The sequence below is a fragment of the Amblyomma americanum genome, chromosome 9 (genome assembly GCF_052857255.1).
Source record: "Amblyomma americanum isolate KBUSLIRL-KWMA chromosome 9, ASM5285725v1, whole genome shotgun sequence".
NCBI classification, from domain to species: Eukaryota; Metazoa; Arthropoda; class Arachnida; order Ixodida; family Ixodidae; genus Amblyomma; species Amblyomma americanum.
Genome location: NC_135505.1, coordinates 115,490,638 through 115,507,272, shown reverse-complemented (window position 1 = coordinate 115,507,272; position 16,635 = coordinate 115,490,638). Strand labels below are relative to the sequence as shown.

The 16,635-nt window shown below is 48.3% G+C and overlaps 1 protein-coding gene across 1 annotated transcript in view; it reads right to left on the bottom strand.

The window, feature by feature from the left end:
• Positions 1-263: 263 nt before the first annotated feature.
• LOC144103603 (uncharacterized) overlaps positions 264-16,635 on the bottom strand; it is a 42,172-nt gene continuing 25,800 nt past the window's right edge. The window contains exons 9-13 of the mRNA XM_077636275.1: positions 15,871-16,085; positions 14,833-14,905; positions 11,351-12,361; positions 7,994-8,281; positions 264-1,085 (exon numbers count right to left, since the gene is read on the bottom strand). Of these exons, the coding sequence (XP_077492401.1) occupies positions 807-1,085; positions 7,994-8,281; positions 11,351-12,361; positions 14,833-14,905; positions 15,871-16,085 (1,866 nt within the window). The 3' untranslated portion in view covers positions 264-806. The remainder of the gene's footprint in view (positions 1,086-7,993; positions 8,282-11,350; positions 12,362-14,832; positions 14,906-15,870; positions 16,086-16,635) is intronic.

The window sequence follows — 16,635 nt, the reverse complement described above, 5'->3', positions numbered from 1 at the left end:
CAAGATCAGTCCTAGACACAGTGAAATAGCTATGAAGCAACAGGTCTGCTGACTGGTAAACGAGACGGGTCAGCTCGAAGAAACGCTGGTAAAGACCATTTATCTTATCCCTCCTACTACGCATTACTGAGTTCATTCAGGTACGCTGCCAGCATATGTAGAGACAGAAATCTAACGAATGCGATATTCGCGGCGAACAAATCGTGTTTGCACACTTGAACGCGCAGCGGGATCACACAGTAAATACATATTGCACACCCTGAGTCCACCAAGTTCGTTATGAGCAAGGACATATGCAGACAGAACTGTAGTCAGGGCGTTACTTCCAGTAAAAAAATCGCATTTACAAGAACAGGTAACTGCTAGAATCACATCGCCGTAATGTACAGTGAGAAGCCGTTCGATTTAAAACATATGTAGCGACGACGGAAAACAGTTCCTCAACAACGTTTTCCAATCGGGAACCGCGTGTAGGCGTAGAAGCCACTAAACAGCTCATCGAAAATGTTTAAACAATTGGCGGGCTTGCATACTTCAGGCGTGTTTTTCTGCGGTTTTCAATGTCGTATTCTTTTTCGTTTTGTGCTTTAAACGAAGTGTACTATAAACTACTGCTTGTTTTGTTCACTCATCTCTCACAATAAGTCTCTTGTGGATGTCTAGGTATCATAAAAATGTAAGCAAATAAGTAAATAAAGCTTAATTCTTATCTACACATATGGCGAAACGAACGCTTATTACTTTCCCAATGCACGCAATCGGTAGACCATTATTGTTGACCGCACTTCCGAGAGATGGCGTCCTGATTAGGAAGGGGAGCATTTGAGGAAGGGATACATCGCATCTTTCTTCCAGCATTTGAAAGACGAGCGGAACTGTGGTATTGTTCCCACCGCGAACAGGCAGGCGGCGTGGGCCACACGACCGCTCAACGAATTGGGGCCTCGGGGCGCTGAAGCCGAAGCGCAGAGGGAGAGGCAGGCTCGCTTGAAAAATATCGCGTTGGTGGCCTCCACACGAGACCCCTCGTAGCCGATGCTGTGATGGTCGAAGGTCAACTTGGCGCTGAAGGCAGCCCTGACTGCCTGCAAGAGAAAATAAATTGGCTGAGGTGCAACGCGAATCAACCTAACAGACGAGCGAAAGCAAAGCCGGCGGTATTTATAGCGAATAACGGTGTGACGTCATTGCCACATCATCACAAGACGTCGCAACAGGAGACACGAACCTCAGCTCTAAAGACCAAGGTCAAACCTGCCGCGGTAGCTCAGTGGTTAGCGCGCTCGGTTACTGATCCGGAGTTCCCGGGCTCAAACCCGGCCGCGGCGGCTGCGTTTTTATGGAGGCAAAACGCTAAGGTGCCCGTGTGCTGTGCGATGACAGTGGACATTAAAGATCCCCAGGTGGTCGAAATTATTCCGGAGCCCTCCACTACGGCACCTCTTCCTTCCTTTCTCCTTTCACTCCCTCCTTTATCCCTTCCCTTACGGCGCTGTTCAGGTGTCCAACGATATATGAGACAGATACTGCGCCATTTCCTTTCCACAAAAACCAATTATTAAAGACCAAGGTCAAAGCTCAAATGCCAAAGTCAAAGGTCAAGTGACCACTGGTCATCGATCACGTGGTTGCTGGTCTTTGCTATGACCATGCTATACATAATAAAGCAGTCATACATTGTTAGTCTTAGAGGCGTGTGCTTGGTTTGACCTTGGTCAGGGTTCAAGGCCAAACGCGTAATGAGAGGCGAAACTGAGTTCTCTCTCGAGTAGCAGAGCTTTCGCTCTAAAAATAACGTACACTTCTTTAGACTATTCACCTAAGAGCGAAATTTTCAGCAGCAATGAGTGAGCTATGAGCAATTATGCATAGTCAAAAACATTGTTTAAGCTCTGAGGGTCTGTGCAACACAGCATACGAGCACTCAGCAAAGCTGCACTAGGGAGAAGCCCGGAAGACTAGCAGCCGACTCTATTTCAGACGTCAGTAAGTAATTTCGTCTGGGCGAGCTGGCTCATTTTGCACTAAAGGAATATACCTGCGCCAAAAGCTGCAGGGAACACTTAAGCTCTGCCTTAAGGGTATGACGCGGCATCGCAATGGGTTAATCTCCACATCATCTGAAGGTTACTCTCTACTCTACATTCATAGGCCCGTGGGAGTCCTCGTACCCCTCCTGGCGCAATGGTGTAGCGGTTAAGCGATGCGCCACTGGATGGCAGGTGCTCCCAGCGGTGGGGCTTGTGCGACCCAGGTGCTCTTCCCGAGAGGCCAGTCTTTAATTGAACTGCCACCTGTCAGGGTGGGTAGTTTGCTCGCCAGCCGGTGGGCAGGTTGCGATGACACCGCAAGGTCACGTGACCTAGGCGGCCCACCTGCCTCATAGGTTTCTCTCTGGGGGCCACCTGCCAGAGCCATGCTCGTGATTTTACGCTCGAAACGCCGACGTCGCATTTTGTGGGGAACGGGGCCTATAACGCTATCGCGTTAAAGCAGGTGGTGGTGGTACAACTTTATTGGATGCACTGGGCCAGGTTTTAGAGGAGAGTGGAGGGTTTCACCGCTCCTTTGCGTGGGTGGTGGTCCTCATTCCGGGACACCATTGGCGGTAGCCGCTGCCCGCGCTCTTTGAACCAGAGCCCTCTGGGACACCAGGTCCAAGCAGTCGGACAAGGTCGCCTCCCAGCCATCTCTCGTTGGCTGATTTACTCTATTTCCAGATTTTTCTTGCAGGCCCGTACCATATGATATGCGTCTGCCCACATCTCACAAAACTTACAGCATCCCGAAAAAGTCGGGTCTATGTGTTTTGGGATCGCAGGGCTTAGAAACGACCCCGTTTGCAGCCTTCTGATTTGTCGTTCCTCTGTTCTATTCAGAAAAGAGAGAGAAAAATACACCTAACGACAGGACAGAGCTCTGTGGTCGCTCCGCTGAGGTGGCGATTTGGCTGTATATTCCTTTTCAGAATCTGGACCACAGTCCCCTCCCCAACCAAGCTTCCAAGACGGGACAAGCGCATGTACTCCTGCACTGTATTCTCGTGCTCATTGTAGCGTCCTGCAGTGTATAATATGCCCTTTCTGCAAATTATATCGGAAACACACACATAGTGTAATGGTCTTCATATAAATGCCGTATGTTATATGCCGTATATGTTAGCCCGGCTGTCCCCGGTACTTTAATTTTTAAGCGTGGCAAGAAATGCATTTTCCTTATATGCGTGTTAGCGGGGTGTGACTGCGGTTGAACGGTGTGCAAATCTGTGTTAGTCAAACGGAACTTCAACTATACACTTATTTCAGACATGTTGTTACAAAAAGCTGTAGTTGTGGTTTATCCATTCTATACGCGATGTTCCGCTTTGTGTTTAAGGCGATCAAAAAACGTTCTCTTCTTTCAGATTTCAATGCACAGGTAGCAGAGGTTCCCGCTGAGCAAAATCCAGCTTGCTGCATAAATGGCTTCCAGTGAGGGGGCAAACACAATTTAGGCCTAGCAGGCACCAGACACTGCGCTCAGCACACTTCGAGTCAAGCGCCTTCGGATGCTTCGGATCTCAAATGAACTGCGTGCCTAGCTGCACTACGCAAATACAAAGCTTACAAATGGTCAGTGAAAACTACAGTAGTGAAAGCGAAACCGAACAACCAAAAAATCTAATTCGTAGCACAGCCATGAAGCCACTATATGTCAATCCAGTTTGCTGTCTTCCCAGCATGTCTCGGACGTCCATGGTGGATGAAGTGAAAAGCCGCCAGCTTTCTCTCTAGGGTTTACCAAGGAACTCAATGGTTGGGGCAGTGGCGCACATTGCGAGGAGGAGGGAGTGGTTTCAGTGGGCGCCGCCTGATGGCACTAAGTGCGCGCCAAGCGAAGAGGAAATGCAGCGGAAACGTACCTTGCTACTCGCTTAACTGATACTTCTGTAATTTGCGTGCTAATAATTAGTAATATACTGCATCGTACATGTCTCTAAAGCACCCTTCTAAGACAACACCGTATGCAGTGGACGCGTCTTTGTTCATTCCAAACCATCGAGCTGGCGTGGCGGAGTAGTTAGCGTGCTCGTCTCGTATTCCGGAGGCCCTGGTTCGATTCCGTAACTCGAGCAACTTCCTATTCGGTTTTATTTATTAATGCTTCAGGGATTTTTCGCTCACGGCCAACGCCGCCGACACCGTTTTTTCTGCGACACGGGGCTGTTAACGCTGTCACGTTAATAAAAAAAAATATGCCACTGCCTGTCACGCATACTGTATTTAAGAGCTGTGCTCGACGGTATGACGCCTTCCCGATATAACTTACCTCATTCATCACAGTTGGTTCCCCATATGCATCGTTTTAATGCGGTACTTACCCATGACCAAACCCGACACCGAGAACCGATTCTGTTCGGATCGGAGAGAACCGAATCGGTTCTCTCAGACAAGTCACAAGTAGACCGACAAAACTCCTTGAAATGGAGAATGGCTTGAAGTATTCTTTAAATAAGTAAACAGACTTAATTAGAGCTGTCTTCCTTAACGTTAAAAGCTCTTAACATTACTGTCCTCAGTGCTGGCACGTTAGAACATTAAATTTAGCAATGACATGTCTCCAGGTAATCCTTCGCCATTGCCACTTCCTTAAAGACCTCTGGATGAACATCGTTATGGATACCAAAGACAAAAAAACTCCCATGATGTAGGCGGCCTAGCCGCTTCTTGCTTCAGAGTTGCACTCTTTTTCCAATGAAATGATTGTTACTTTGTCTGCACTGATATTTCCTCATATATAACCAGCATTTTAAAGTGTTCTTTTGCCGCGTTCAACTCGAGAACGCAGTGGCTAATGCCCTTCAAAGAAAGCCTTCTAGCTATCGTGTGCGCTAATTGCCATGAGGTAGTGGTTAATCCTCTTCCACCGATAATGTGCTATCGCATGGGGCTGGAGAGTAGAATGGGATTAACAGCGGATTAACTGAATTAACCCTGCCGTCATGACAATCGCTTTATGCCATCAGCTGCAGGGCATCCCTTGAGAATTATTTGCCGCTGCTTTTTTAGTTGTATACCACTATACACTTTTCCCTACCTCCCATATAAGAAACACTTGAAAAAGACAAGGACAGAAACCGCACCTGCCCCATGTGCGTGACTGTCTTCCTCGATAGTTTTTTTTTTTGGCACAGCCAGTGACTGCAGCTCTCCAAGCGGGCACAGGCCGGCCCAGCGCTGTCATACAAGTCACGCTGATCGGGGCAAAGTTAGCCGTTCGGCTCTGCAGCGCAGTGGAGTCAGCCCCCTTCGGACACAAAATACTTACGGGCTATTATCAGCATAAGGTTATTTGATTTTTTTCCCTGATACATTACCATACCCAACAATTCTGGACGAAAGAATTTTTGAGCAGGACGCCATTTATGAAAGCATTTTTTAAAATAATATTAGATTACATTGTAAAAATCAAGATATCCTCAGATTACCAGAAGGCAGTCTTATAGTGTTTCTTCTTTTAACTTTTTTGCTATCGTCAAAAGCGTCCCCTAATGGTTTTCTAAGGCAGTCTTAACTGTTCGATGCGATCGATGGAAACGCTTTAAAAGAAATATTCTGCTTCATATAAAAAAAATGGACCACTACCTTCAATACATCTATAACATTACCACAGTTTTCCAATGTTCACAAATTTTTGTCGGGGAGTTTTGGACGTAAGTCCTGTCCTTTACCCACCTGTTCAGGAAATTAAGCGTTCAATGCCAGTTTCTACTTCTTACGGGCTGTGTGACACCGTTGCAATGATAGTTTTGTAGCGATAGCTATATTACGGTAGCATTTCAAGCCTTCAGCGTGGCGGTGCCGCCACGCTGTCACGTGGTTGGTCACGTGGTGCGGAGCAGCTGCCAGCGGCACGGCGCCATGGGTGATCACGTGGTTGGTAACGTGACCAAGTTCCACTCAGCCAGCTGTAGATATCGCGTCACCCCAGGTTTAACCAGAGCTAAACCACCGCCAAGTTTTTTATTGTACGGGATCTTCGACGGCGTTCGAGCATTGCCATTTGCGGTGCTTGTGGCTGTGCTTGCTATGGTTCGTAAATACGCCAATGAGCATGGCTCGGTTCATCACGCCTTCCAAGGAAAGGGATCAAAGGCTCTCGCTTTAGCACAATGCGGTTGTAGCCTGGTGTCATATGACATAGCTCTAAGTCGCATGACATAGCTTTAAGACATAGCTCTTGCAAGATGATATGAATGCTATTGCTAATTGGTGTGACTTGTGGAAAATGGACCTTAATACATCTAAATGTAAAGCCTTACGTGTCTCTCGAAATTCCTGGAGTCTTAGCGTCTATTACCTAAATAACAGTGCGCTCGAATCCGTCACTTCCTATCGTTATCTCGGCATTGAAATGTCTTCTGGTCTTACTTGGTCCCTTCACATTAACACCATATTAACAATGCTAATCGCATGCTTGGTTATCTTCGCCGTAATTTTTCTTCTGCCCCCAGCTCACTTAAAGTTCTCCTGTACAAGAAACTAATCCGTATCAAACTAGAATACGCTGCATCCATTTGGGACCCTAGCTGTGCTAACCTAACCAATGCCCTGGAGATTGTCCAGAATAACTCCGTTTCATTCTGCATAACTACCATCGTACTGCTAGCATATCATCAATGAAACGCATGTTAAAGCTTCCTTCATTAGCTTCTCGTCGGAAATTTTCTCCAATTTGCTCATTCCATAAAATTTTTCATATTTGTCCCAAGATTCGTAACGCACTCATCCCTTCGCCTTCGTACATCTCATCTCGTCTGGACCACTCACACAATGTTGGAATTTCTCCACTCAGGACGAAAACATGCAGCAGCTCCTTCATTCCTCGAACATCTAATGACTTGAACCATCTTTCCGGACCAATTGCCAGCATTGTATACATTCACAAGGGTGTGGTTGCGGGCTAGTTGGTATAACATTGCTGAAAAGAGAACAGCGCGAACACAGGACGAAGACAGGAACGTACGACACCTGTCGCCTGTGTCGTACGTTCCGCTCTTCGTCCTGTGTTCGCGCTGTTCCCTTTTCAGCATTGTAGACATTGCTCATTTTAGAACCGCATTAGCCACCATTGTATATGTCGATCATTAATTTGTCTGCTTCGTGTTATCTTTTCTGTATTGCGTCTCATTCAATCAATGCGGAAAGCTGGGCTAGTTGGTAAGTCATCATTAATTAAAAGACTAGTGCATAAAACTGGGACGCCGACAGAGAAGAAGACAGGACGAGCGCTAAACATCAACTGAGGTTTTACTGCGGGGAAACAAGTACATAAATGCATTCTGAGTGGTGCATGCGCACACTGGGCTGAGACAGTACACGCACAATCTAATCAAATCGGGGCAAAACTATTCCTTAGATACATTTTGAGTGGAGCATGTGCACACTGGGCAGCAACAGTACACGCTGGTAGATTCATTGGCGGGGGGCGGCCATTTGGCCAAGCATTGTAAGCAGTGCGGGTGCGTGCCGGTGTTTTATCCCACGTGTGTGCTTGGTAGGGGAGGCACAAGGTTGGGGCGTGAGATTTGTGAGGCTTATCACATTTTCGCCTTAACTGTGTAAGCACGACATCACTTGCCTTGTCCAAAAAAGAAGTACCTAAGGAATAGTTTGCCACATTTTGATTAGAATGTGCTTGTACTGTTTCTGCCCAGTGTGCACATGCTCCACTCAAAATGTATCTAAGGAATAGTTTTGCCCCGATTTGATTAGATTGTGCGTGTACTGTCTCAGCCCAGTGTGCGCATGCACCACTCAGAATGCATTTATGTACTTTTTTCTCGCAGTAAAACCTCAGTTGATGTTTAGCGCTCGTCCTGTCTTCTTCTCTGTCTGCGTCCCAGTTTTATGCGCTAGTCTTTTAATTAATGATCTCATTCAACCACTCCCCTCTGTAATGCCCCTGGCCTTGAGGGTAAAATAAATAAATAAATGAATAAATAAATAAGTACCTGCCAAGTGCTGAAGGCCTCGTTGAACTGCTCCTCATCCAGCGTACTGTGAAACGTAGAGGAGTACTCCGAGTAGCACTTGCGGGCCCACTGCACTTTTTCCAGCGTGCGCTTTCTCCACGTTGCCCCCTTGAAGACGACGCGGAAGATCTTGCGAGCCAGAAGTGATCCTGGCAGAGCGAAGTTGATGTACTGCTCCTCAAGCTTTTCGTAATAAATGGGCGGAGTTCCAAACATGTGCGGAATCACGACGAGCTTTGAGACCGCGTCCACCAAAAGCCCCGTGCCCTGCAAATAAGATGCAAGTTTCAATTAAAAGGCTTAAATCGGGGCTAGTTGTTGCGGCTACATTACAATCCCCACTACGCCAAGCAAACAAAGACACAGACCAGACACGGGCGTGAATTGTCCTGAGATCCTATGCTATCCACGACATAGATTCGTTGTTTGGTTTATGCGGGCTTACCGTCCCAAAGCGACTCAGGCTATGAGGGACGCCGTAGTGAAGGGCTCCGGAAACTTCGACCACCTGGGGCTCTTTTACGTGCACTGACATCGCACAGCACACGGGCCTCTAGAATTTCGCCTTCATAGAAATTCGACCGCCCTTGCCGGGATCGAGCCCGCGTCTTTCGGGCCGGCAGCCGAACGCCATAACCACTCAGCCACAGATTCGGTGTCTTTATTTCTTTGGGTATACGATAGGTTACCCCCGCCACTGTGGCCCAACAAATTTCGGCTACGTCCCGCCAAAATAAATGCGCTTTCGAGGCGCTTCCGGGCAAAGAAACTCTTCCAGTGCACGTAACCAGTCGAAACCGCCAAAATTTGCTGGGCCACGGCACCGAGGGTAACGAAGTTTTTGAAATTACAAAAATTGATATCGATATTACTTAGGGTGGACTACACACCTACCAATAGCCGCCGCGGTGGCTGAGTGGTTATGGCGCTCGGCTGCTGGCCGGAAAGACGCGGGTTCGATCCCGGCCGCGGCGGTCGAATTTCGATGGAGGCGAAATTCTAGAGGCCTGTGTACTGTGCAATGTCAGTGCACGTTAGACAGCGCTGTGTTGTGTCCCTGCCTGTGTCCTTCTAGGTCCCGATCGTTGCGCTGTAGTCATGGAATATCGAAACCAACTCACCCAACAACTTACCTTGTTGTACCTTGACGTTAAAGAAACCAAGGTGGCAGAAATTTCCGGAGCCCTCCACTACGGCGCCTTTCATAGCCTTAGTCGCTTTGGGACGTTAAACCCCCATAAAACAATCCAAACCAAACCAAACACCTATCACTAATTAAGGAGCCTAACAGTAACAGTTAAAAAGTTATCTATTCAATATTAGTTAACAATCCTATTGGTTAGCACATCATCGCTGTATTCTGATGTACTACACCACTGACAATGCTATGCCGAAAAAAGCCCTCGTCAAACTTTTTTTAATTGTTTTTTTAATTGCTGCCTCGGAGGCACAGCGAGAGATCGTCGGTATCGCGGGAAAGCGGAGCACACCCCTCTGTGCTGGGCACCAGCTGGCCAGAGCCGTCATACACGAGGAGCTCCAGGACCATCTCCTCGTGTATGCCGACGGCTCAGTGGCCCGCGACACCTGCTCCCTTGCTGCGGCGGCCACCATCCACGCCCTGCGACTGCACAGCCAGCAACACGCAGCCTTCTTGGGCTCCTCCACCACGGCGGAGTTGATGGGGATCCGGCTCGGGCTGGACCTGCTGCTCACCCTCGGCCCTCCGCCGCCCAGGAGTGCTCTGCTGTGCGACTCCCGCGCCGTCCTCAGCCGCCTGCAATCTAACGGCCGCGGTACCCCACTAGTGCGGGAAATTCGCTCGCGCATCGAGCGCCTCGAGCAGAGAGGATGTGCCGTGCGTGCACAGTGGGTGCCCGGTCACTGCGGCATCGTCGGCAACGAAGAAGCTGACGACCTCGCGACCGCTGCACACCAACTACCTGCCAGCGATCTGCCCCTTGCGCTGGAGGACGTGCGTGCGGCCATCCACGACCATCTCCGAAAGCAGCACTCCGACCCACGCATCGCAGGAGGTGAGCGCATCGACATTATCACCGGCTGTCGCGGACTTACACGGTCACAACGTGCAATGATCCTCCGCGCGCGCATTGGCTGCGTGTGGCCCGGGGAACGACGGGTGCGTCACGGAATCGTGACGAGTGATGTGTGTGACGGATGCGGTGCAGTGGAAACGCTAGAACACCTGCTCCTTCACTGTGCCGCGTTCGCCGATGCTCGTCGCGATATGCTCGCGGCCTATAGGGCGCAGGGCATACTACCAGACTCCATCAAGACGCTATTGTGGCCGCAGGGCAGTGCGCGCACTCGTGAGCGAACTTTGGTGAGCCTCTGTGCATTCCTCGAACACACGGGCTTGACGTCCCGTCTGTTCTGCGTCAGGTAGTTACACGCTGCGACCGAACGCTCCGCGAGTTCTACATTGAACGATTAATAACTGGACTCCCCACTCCAGTTGTAGCCAACACAGTGCTGTGCGCATGTGCGATTTAATTCCTCTAAAATTAGCTAATCACGCGCACAACCTGGACACATTTCTTATTGTGTAAATAGTTTGTACATATTACTTCTCCCCCTATCCTCTCTTCCTGTCCCCTCACCTCTTTCATTTCTCCGTTCTGCCTGTTATCCTTTATTTCCGCTGCCCCAACTCAGTTGCTTCAGTATCGATGGCAGATGTCGGGGCTAGCAAAAATCTTTTCCTTCCTTTTTACTATTATTTTAATAAACAACCACTACCACCACATATCCTGCTACCTCATTTACTGTACCCTCAATGCGGATACCATTACCCGCCGCGGTGGCTCGGTGGTTAGGGCGCTCAGTTACTGAGCCGGGGTATTCGTGTTCGAGCCCGGCCATGGTGGCCTTGTTTAGATCGAGGCGAAATGCAAAAGGCGCCCGTGTGCTGTGCGACGTCAGTGCACGTTAAAGAACCCCAGGTGGTCAAAATTATTTCAGAACCCTCCGCTACGGCACCTCTTTCTTCTTTCAGTCCCACTTTCCACCCTTCCCTCACGGAGCGGTTGAAATGTCCACCAAGAAGTAATACAGTTACAAAGGCGCCCGTGTGCTGTGCGATTTCAGTGCACGTTCAAGATCCCCAGGTGGTCGAAATTATTCCGGAGCCCTCCACTACGGCACCTCTATCTTCTATTCTTATCTCAGTCCCACACTTAAACCTTCCCTTACGGCGCGGTTCCAGTGTCCGCCGAGACGTGAGGAAGATACTGCGCCATTCCTTTCGCCAACAACCGATTTATTATTTACTGCACCATTTCCTTTCCTCAAAAACCACATGAAAATCATGCTTACCAGCAAGTCTTTCAAATTGCTCGCCGGAAACGAGCTTTTAATCCCAAAGCAACGTCCCACGACACGGTCGTAGACCCGGACGCGGTTGAGGACGTAGTCTTTGCTCGAGACGTCCGTCTGACTGTCGTATCGACTACAGCGCAGCTGTTCGTCGCTCAGCACTCCCGTGCTGAAGCTCAGCAGTTTGAAAGAGTTGAGCATCTTCTCCACTGCCGCACGATCAACTTCATCCATCCATTTGGTGTACATCGATATGCCGTTGATAATGTACTGAAAATAATCCCTAATCGACGTCTCGGAGTTCTTGGTCATCGACAGAAACGCGCTAATGACCTGCACCCAGATGTCCTCGAAGGCGAACCGCGTCGCCTCGTAACACATGGCTGCCAGCTTCGTCACGTCCGGAACGTCTTCGGCGGAGAGCTGGTAGTCGAACCTCAAGACCTCGGCGGCAATGAGCGCGAGCGCGTAGAGCGTACGGATCCTGGAGTTTGGGTTCCTGAGCGCCCTGTTGAGGTCCTGGCAAGTCCTCGAGAAGGATGGCGCGTACACCGTCGTGTTTTCGTTCGCCTGAGGTTTGTCGCCCGGAATAGAGTTCAGCGTCCCCAGCCAGACCTTCGGAGGGAAGTTGCCGCATACAAGCTCGCCAAATGGCTGCGTTTGGGTGACGGCGTCGGAATCGTTATTGAAGGCCTCCGCGAGCGTCTTGTCGATTTCGATGATAGTCTTCATGGTCCAGTCCGTGGCATGGGCCTCACCGATCGTCTTGAGCACTTTACGGAAGTAATCGGTGGCGTTCCGGCCGCCGATTTCGTAGAGGTTGCCGTCCGAGATGCGATGTAAGAATGCCTTGCCGCGGTAGATCGTCCACGTGGCATTGCCTGCGTTCTGTTCGATGCTCACGAGAAAGAAGCTGGGCAGCTGGTAGACTACCGAGAGTCGGACAAGTTCCTTGAACACTGGGTGCTCGTTCTCCCACTGTAGCCACGTCGTTGGGGTTATGTTCAAGTTCTGATGAAAAAGAAAAAGGAAAGCGCCAGCTTAGAAAGCGAGTAACGGACAATTTTTTCGGGTTCAGATCCGACCGCGGCGGCCGCGTTTCGATGGAGGCGAAACGCAAAAAGGCGCCAGTGCTGTGCGATGTCAGTGCACGTTAAAGATGCCCAGGTGGTCAAAATTATTCCGGAACCCTCCACTACGACACCTATTTCTTCCTTTCTTCTCTTAGTCCCTCCTTTATTCCTTCCCTTACGACGCGGTTCAGGTGTCCGCCGATATGCCAGACTGATAATGCGCTACTTCCTTTCGCCCCAAACTAATTCCAATTCCGTTTCATTTCTTTTGCCTATTTTGCAGCTGTAACGTCATTTTGCTTCATTTCTACAGCTCGAGGGAGTTAGTATTGCTTATGGTACTGTTGAATGTGGGAAGCTTCATTATAAAAAAAAAAAACTACCAGGGGCACTCATGTATCCTTACGTGCTATAAATGCGAGAGCCTTGTGAACTACTGCTATTATTGTTGTCGTGTTTGTGGTTGATTATGTCTGTGGTATTTTGTGCGTTTGTGCAACTTAGTTTGTGTTGCCCACCAAACCGCACACCATTCGGAGCTCCGAGGGTTAATGCCCATATACGCAGAGTTGGTCATTCTCTACTTAACATTCATATATCCCTGGGAGTAATCATACCTCTCGTGGTGCAGAGGCGCAGCGGTTAAGCGATGCGCCACAGCAGTGGCAGGTGGCTTTTACTTTGACAGGCACCCGTAGGGTTTGTGCGACCCATGTTGCTTTTTCCGAGCCACTTCTTGCGCAGCTGGCACAACTCCTCCGAGCTTACCAAACCTACCCCTAATTACTCTGTGGACAGAAATTATGAAACTTTCTGTACACGCTACGCACGAGGCAAGTAATGCCTACGCATTAATATACGTGACTGTGATGCCTCGAGAAATGAGGACTTCATTCAAGTGTAACAATGAAATCTTGCTTAAAGATGGAGGGCGTCTAGACCGAACTGCCTTGAAATCGGAATCTCCGGTTTCAAAACTGCAATGATCAGCATGAGTGGTCAGTTGTCAGTGACGTCACAAGAGGATTGCACACTGAACCAACTGCAGAGTTGAAGGGGATGCAGCGTCAGCGCGGGTGGAAAGAGGGGGGGGGGGTTGACCCTGAAAAATAGATCACGTGACCTTGTGACGTCCTCACAACCTGGCCACGGTGGCGGGTGGCCGTTCAGTTAATGATTGGTCGCTAGATGTTGCTCTGGAAGAGCCACCACTGTACCAGGAGTGGTATGAGGTGTTAAAGCGATCTATGAGTGCAGAGTAGGAAATAATAAATTCCGTATATATGGGCATGTAGACACAGCCTATGCGACAGAGAAGGAATACTTGCGCAGAAGGGATATCTAATTGTATCGCATTTTACCCTTAAGGGTAGGTGAAGATTTTAAGTGATGGTTAAAGAAAGAACAGTGCCTGTGCATGCGAGAACCCAGGCCGCTGAGTGACCCATTAACGCTACGCACGTAAGGTTTAGTTTATGTCTCCCCTCACGTTTTTTTCACATGCTTTAGGAGGGAATGTTAAAGCGCGTGCACTTAATTTTAGCGTGATTTGCTTGAAGAATGTTGCGGCGCATAACGATGCAAGGGTTTTTAAATGCTAAATGTTCGCATTTATTTCCAATTTTTTCGCCCTGGGAACTTTCACATTGGTGATCAGAAATTTACCCATACCGCACAAAAGTTCGCACAGGCTATGTCTTCATTGTGGTTCTCACTGAAAATAATGTCAAGCGTTCGTTTGTCTGCTTGCGTTAGTGCCTCTTCATTGATTCGTGCATTCGTGCGCTTGCATTCGTGCATCTTACCACGTTCTTTCTCGCCTCACATCCCCTCACGTTACCGTTGACGCTCTTTGGAAACTGACACAATGTTAAATATTAACAAAAAACCTTCCCAACAAAAGCGGATTGCTAAAAGACCACGATGTCGTCACTTTGCAGAACATGTCCAGCATTCTTGGACAAAAATTTTGAATATTGGAAAACTATAAGCTGCTGGTTTATAAATATTGAAGGGAATGGTCCATTCTTCCGATATACAGGAAATTTTTTCTTTTATGTTTTTTTCATCATTCCATCGAGCAGTGAAGACTGCAATAGAAAACGAATATGATATTCTTGATGATAGCAAAAACGTTATTAGCAAAAAATAGAGCCTGCCTACGGGAGATCTGAGGGTATATATATATATATTGTTATAGTGCAATCTTACAATACTAGTTGAAAAAAACTGCGTTCATAAAAACTCTCCCGTTGAAAAATGCTTTTGCTCAGAAATGTTGGGCATGCTCCTGCTAGGAAGAGGGGATGCACAATGGTCCAATTCTACGATTACAAATCATAGATTCTGCATCAAAGTTCAAGGGAAGCGACTTTTAAGACCGAAAGTAAAACGATTTAAAAGGCTCACCCTGAAGAGCTCAGTGACTATTTCGGTGACGTCACGTTTGCGACTGAAGTATGCTGTACAGGACCGGTAGTACCTGTGAGAACAAAGAGAATTGAACAAAAAGAAATTGAACAAAAAATAAAAGATAAAGATGGGGGTGCGGGGAGCAGACCGGGACAATTTTCGGGGAGGAAGCAAAAAAATAGAAATAAAAGAAAACAGGGGAAAAAACTAGTATAGTAAGGAAGGATGGGGTACAAAAGGAGACGGCGAAACGAGAGAAAGGGAGAGGAAGACGGTGCGGGGGACATGGGCAGCGCGGCAACCACAGGCGTACGAAAGCAAAACGTGCAAACAAAACACACAGACAAAATGCACAAACACAAAGATGGGCGCCGCTGCAGATGCGTGGCCAAAGAGGCGCCGCTGCGCAAATGACACTGGCAGCGACGAACAGGCCAAACCAGGCGCCTTTTGGGGGTCTCACTAATTTCCGGTGAGCCGAGGGCTAGAACGTTAAGGAAGGAGTGGACTACGTTAACGAGCACATGTGTAAGAACTTACTCACGGGGTCTGGGTAGATTTTCCAACAATTTGAAATCTTTGTACACAGCTAGCCCAGCCCTCCTCCCCTACAAACGGGTATTCCCGGCGAAGTCGATTCAACGACCCGCCCAAGGAGAGGGGTGCACCGTTTCTATATATATATATATATATATATATATATATATATATATATATATATATATATATATATATATATATATATATATATATATATATATATATATATATATATATATATATATATATATATATATATATATATATATATATATATATCGTCACGCCCAAATAAAGCGAGTTCGAACTGGAGAGTTTTGATTCGCTCACTTTTAAATTGACTCTAAAGAGAATTGCACTCTGCGTAACGAAGTGGATTCCAAGGAAAGGAAAGCGTAGTAACGGGCCTGCAGTGGGCGTAGTCAGACTGATAATGATCGCGATTATGTATACACATGATGAATATGTACATTATACCGCAGGATCTACACGTACTTGGAGACGGCCTCTAGTACGGCTGCGTGCCTGCCGGAACGCTTCTTGTCGGACGCCAACAGCGTGGTGCGGTGGACGCTGAAGTTGCGGGCTACGTCGGCCATGAAGCTGGTTGGCTTTGAAACCTTGCGCAGCCAGCGGCCGCACACGTGACGGTACAGATCGTCGCACGGCTTAACGGCATAGTCCGTGAAGCTCTCCACGAACTTTACAGCCTGCACCCAAATAATTATAAATTGATTCCCCAGTACTTGTGCAATCGGAACCATCTTATGCGACATACATAAGACAAAACTGTATTCAATGCTGTTAACATTGCTGTAACTAATGTAATTTAACGCGGTAGCGTTAGAGGCACCCGTTCCCCAGAAAATTCGGTGTCGGCGTTGTCGGCGTCCGCGTAGTGAGCGAAAAATCACGGACATTGCTTTGGCAGGTGGGCCACCTATGTCACGTTACATGGCGGTGTTATCACAACCTGCCCACAGGATAGTGAGCAAACTGCCCATCGTGGCAGGTGGATTCTCGCTCGGCAAGAGCAACCTGGGTCGCACAAGGCCCGTAGCTGGGAGCACCTGCCATCGCAAGGCAGTGGCGCATCGCTTAACCGCTGCACCAATACGCCAGGAGGGGTATGAGGACGCATAGGAATGTATGAATGTAGAGAATGACCTTATACCTGCGCACCATGGCAGATGGCAGGTGGCAATGAAATCAATTCAAATAAATTCAAAGCAACTATGACCGGCGCGCGCGCGCGCACAC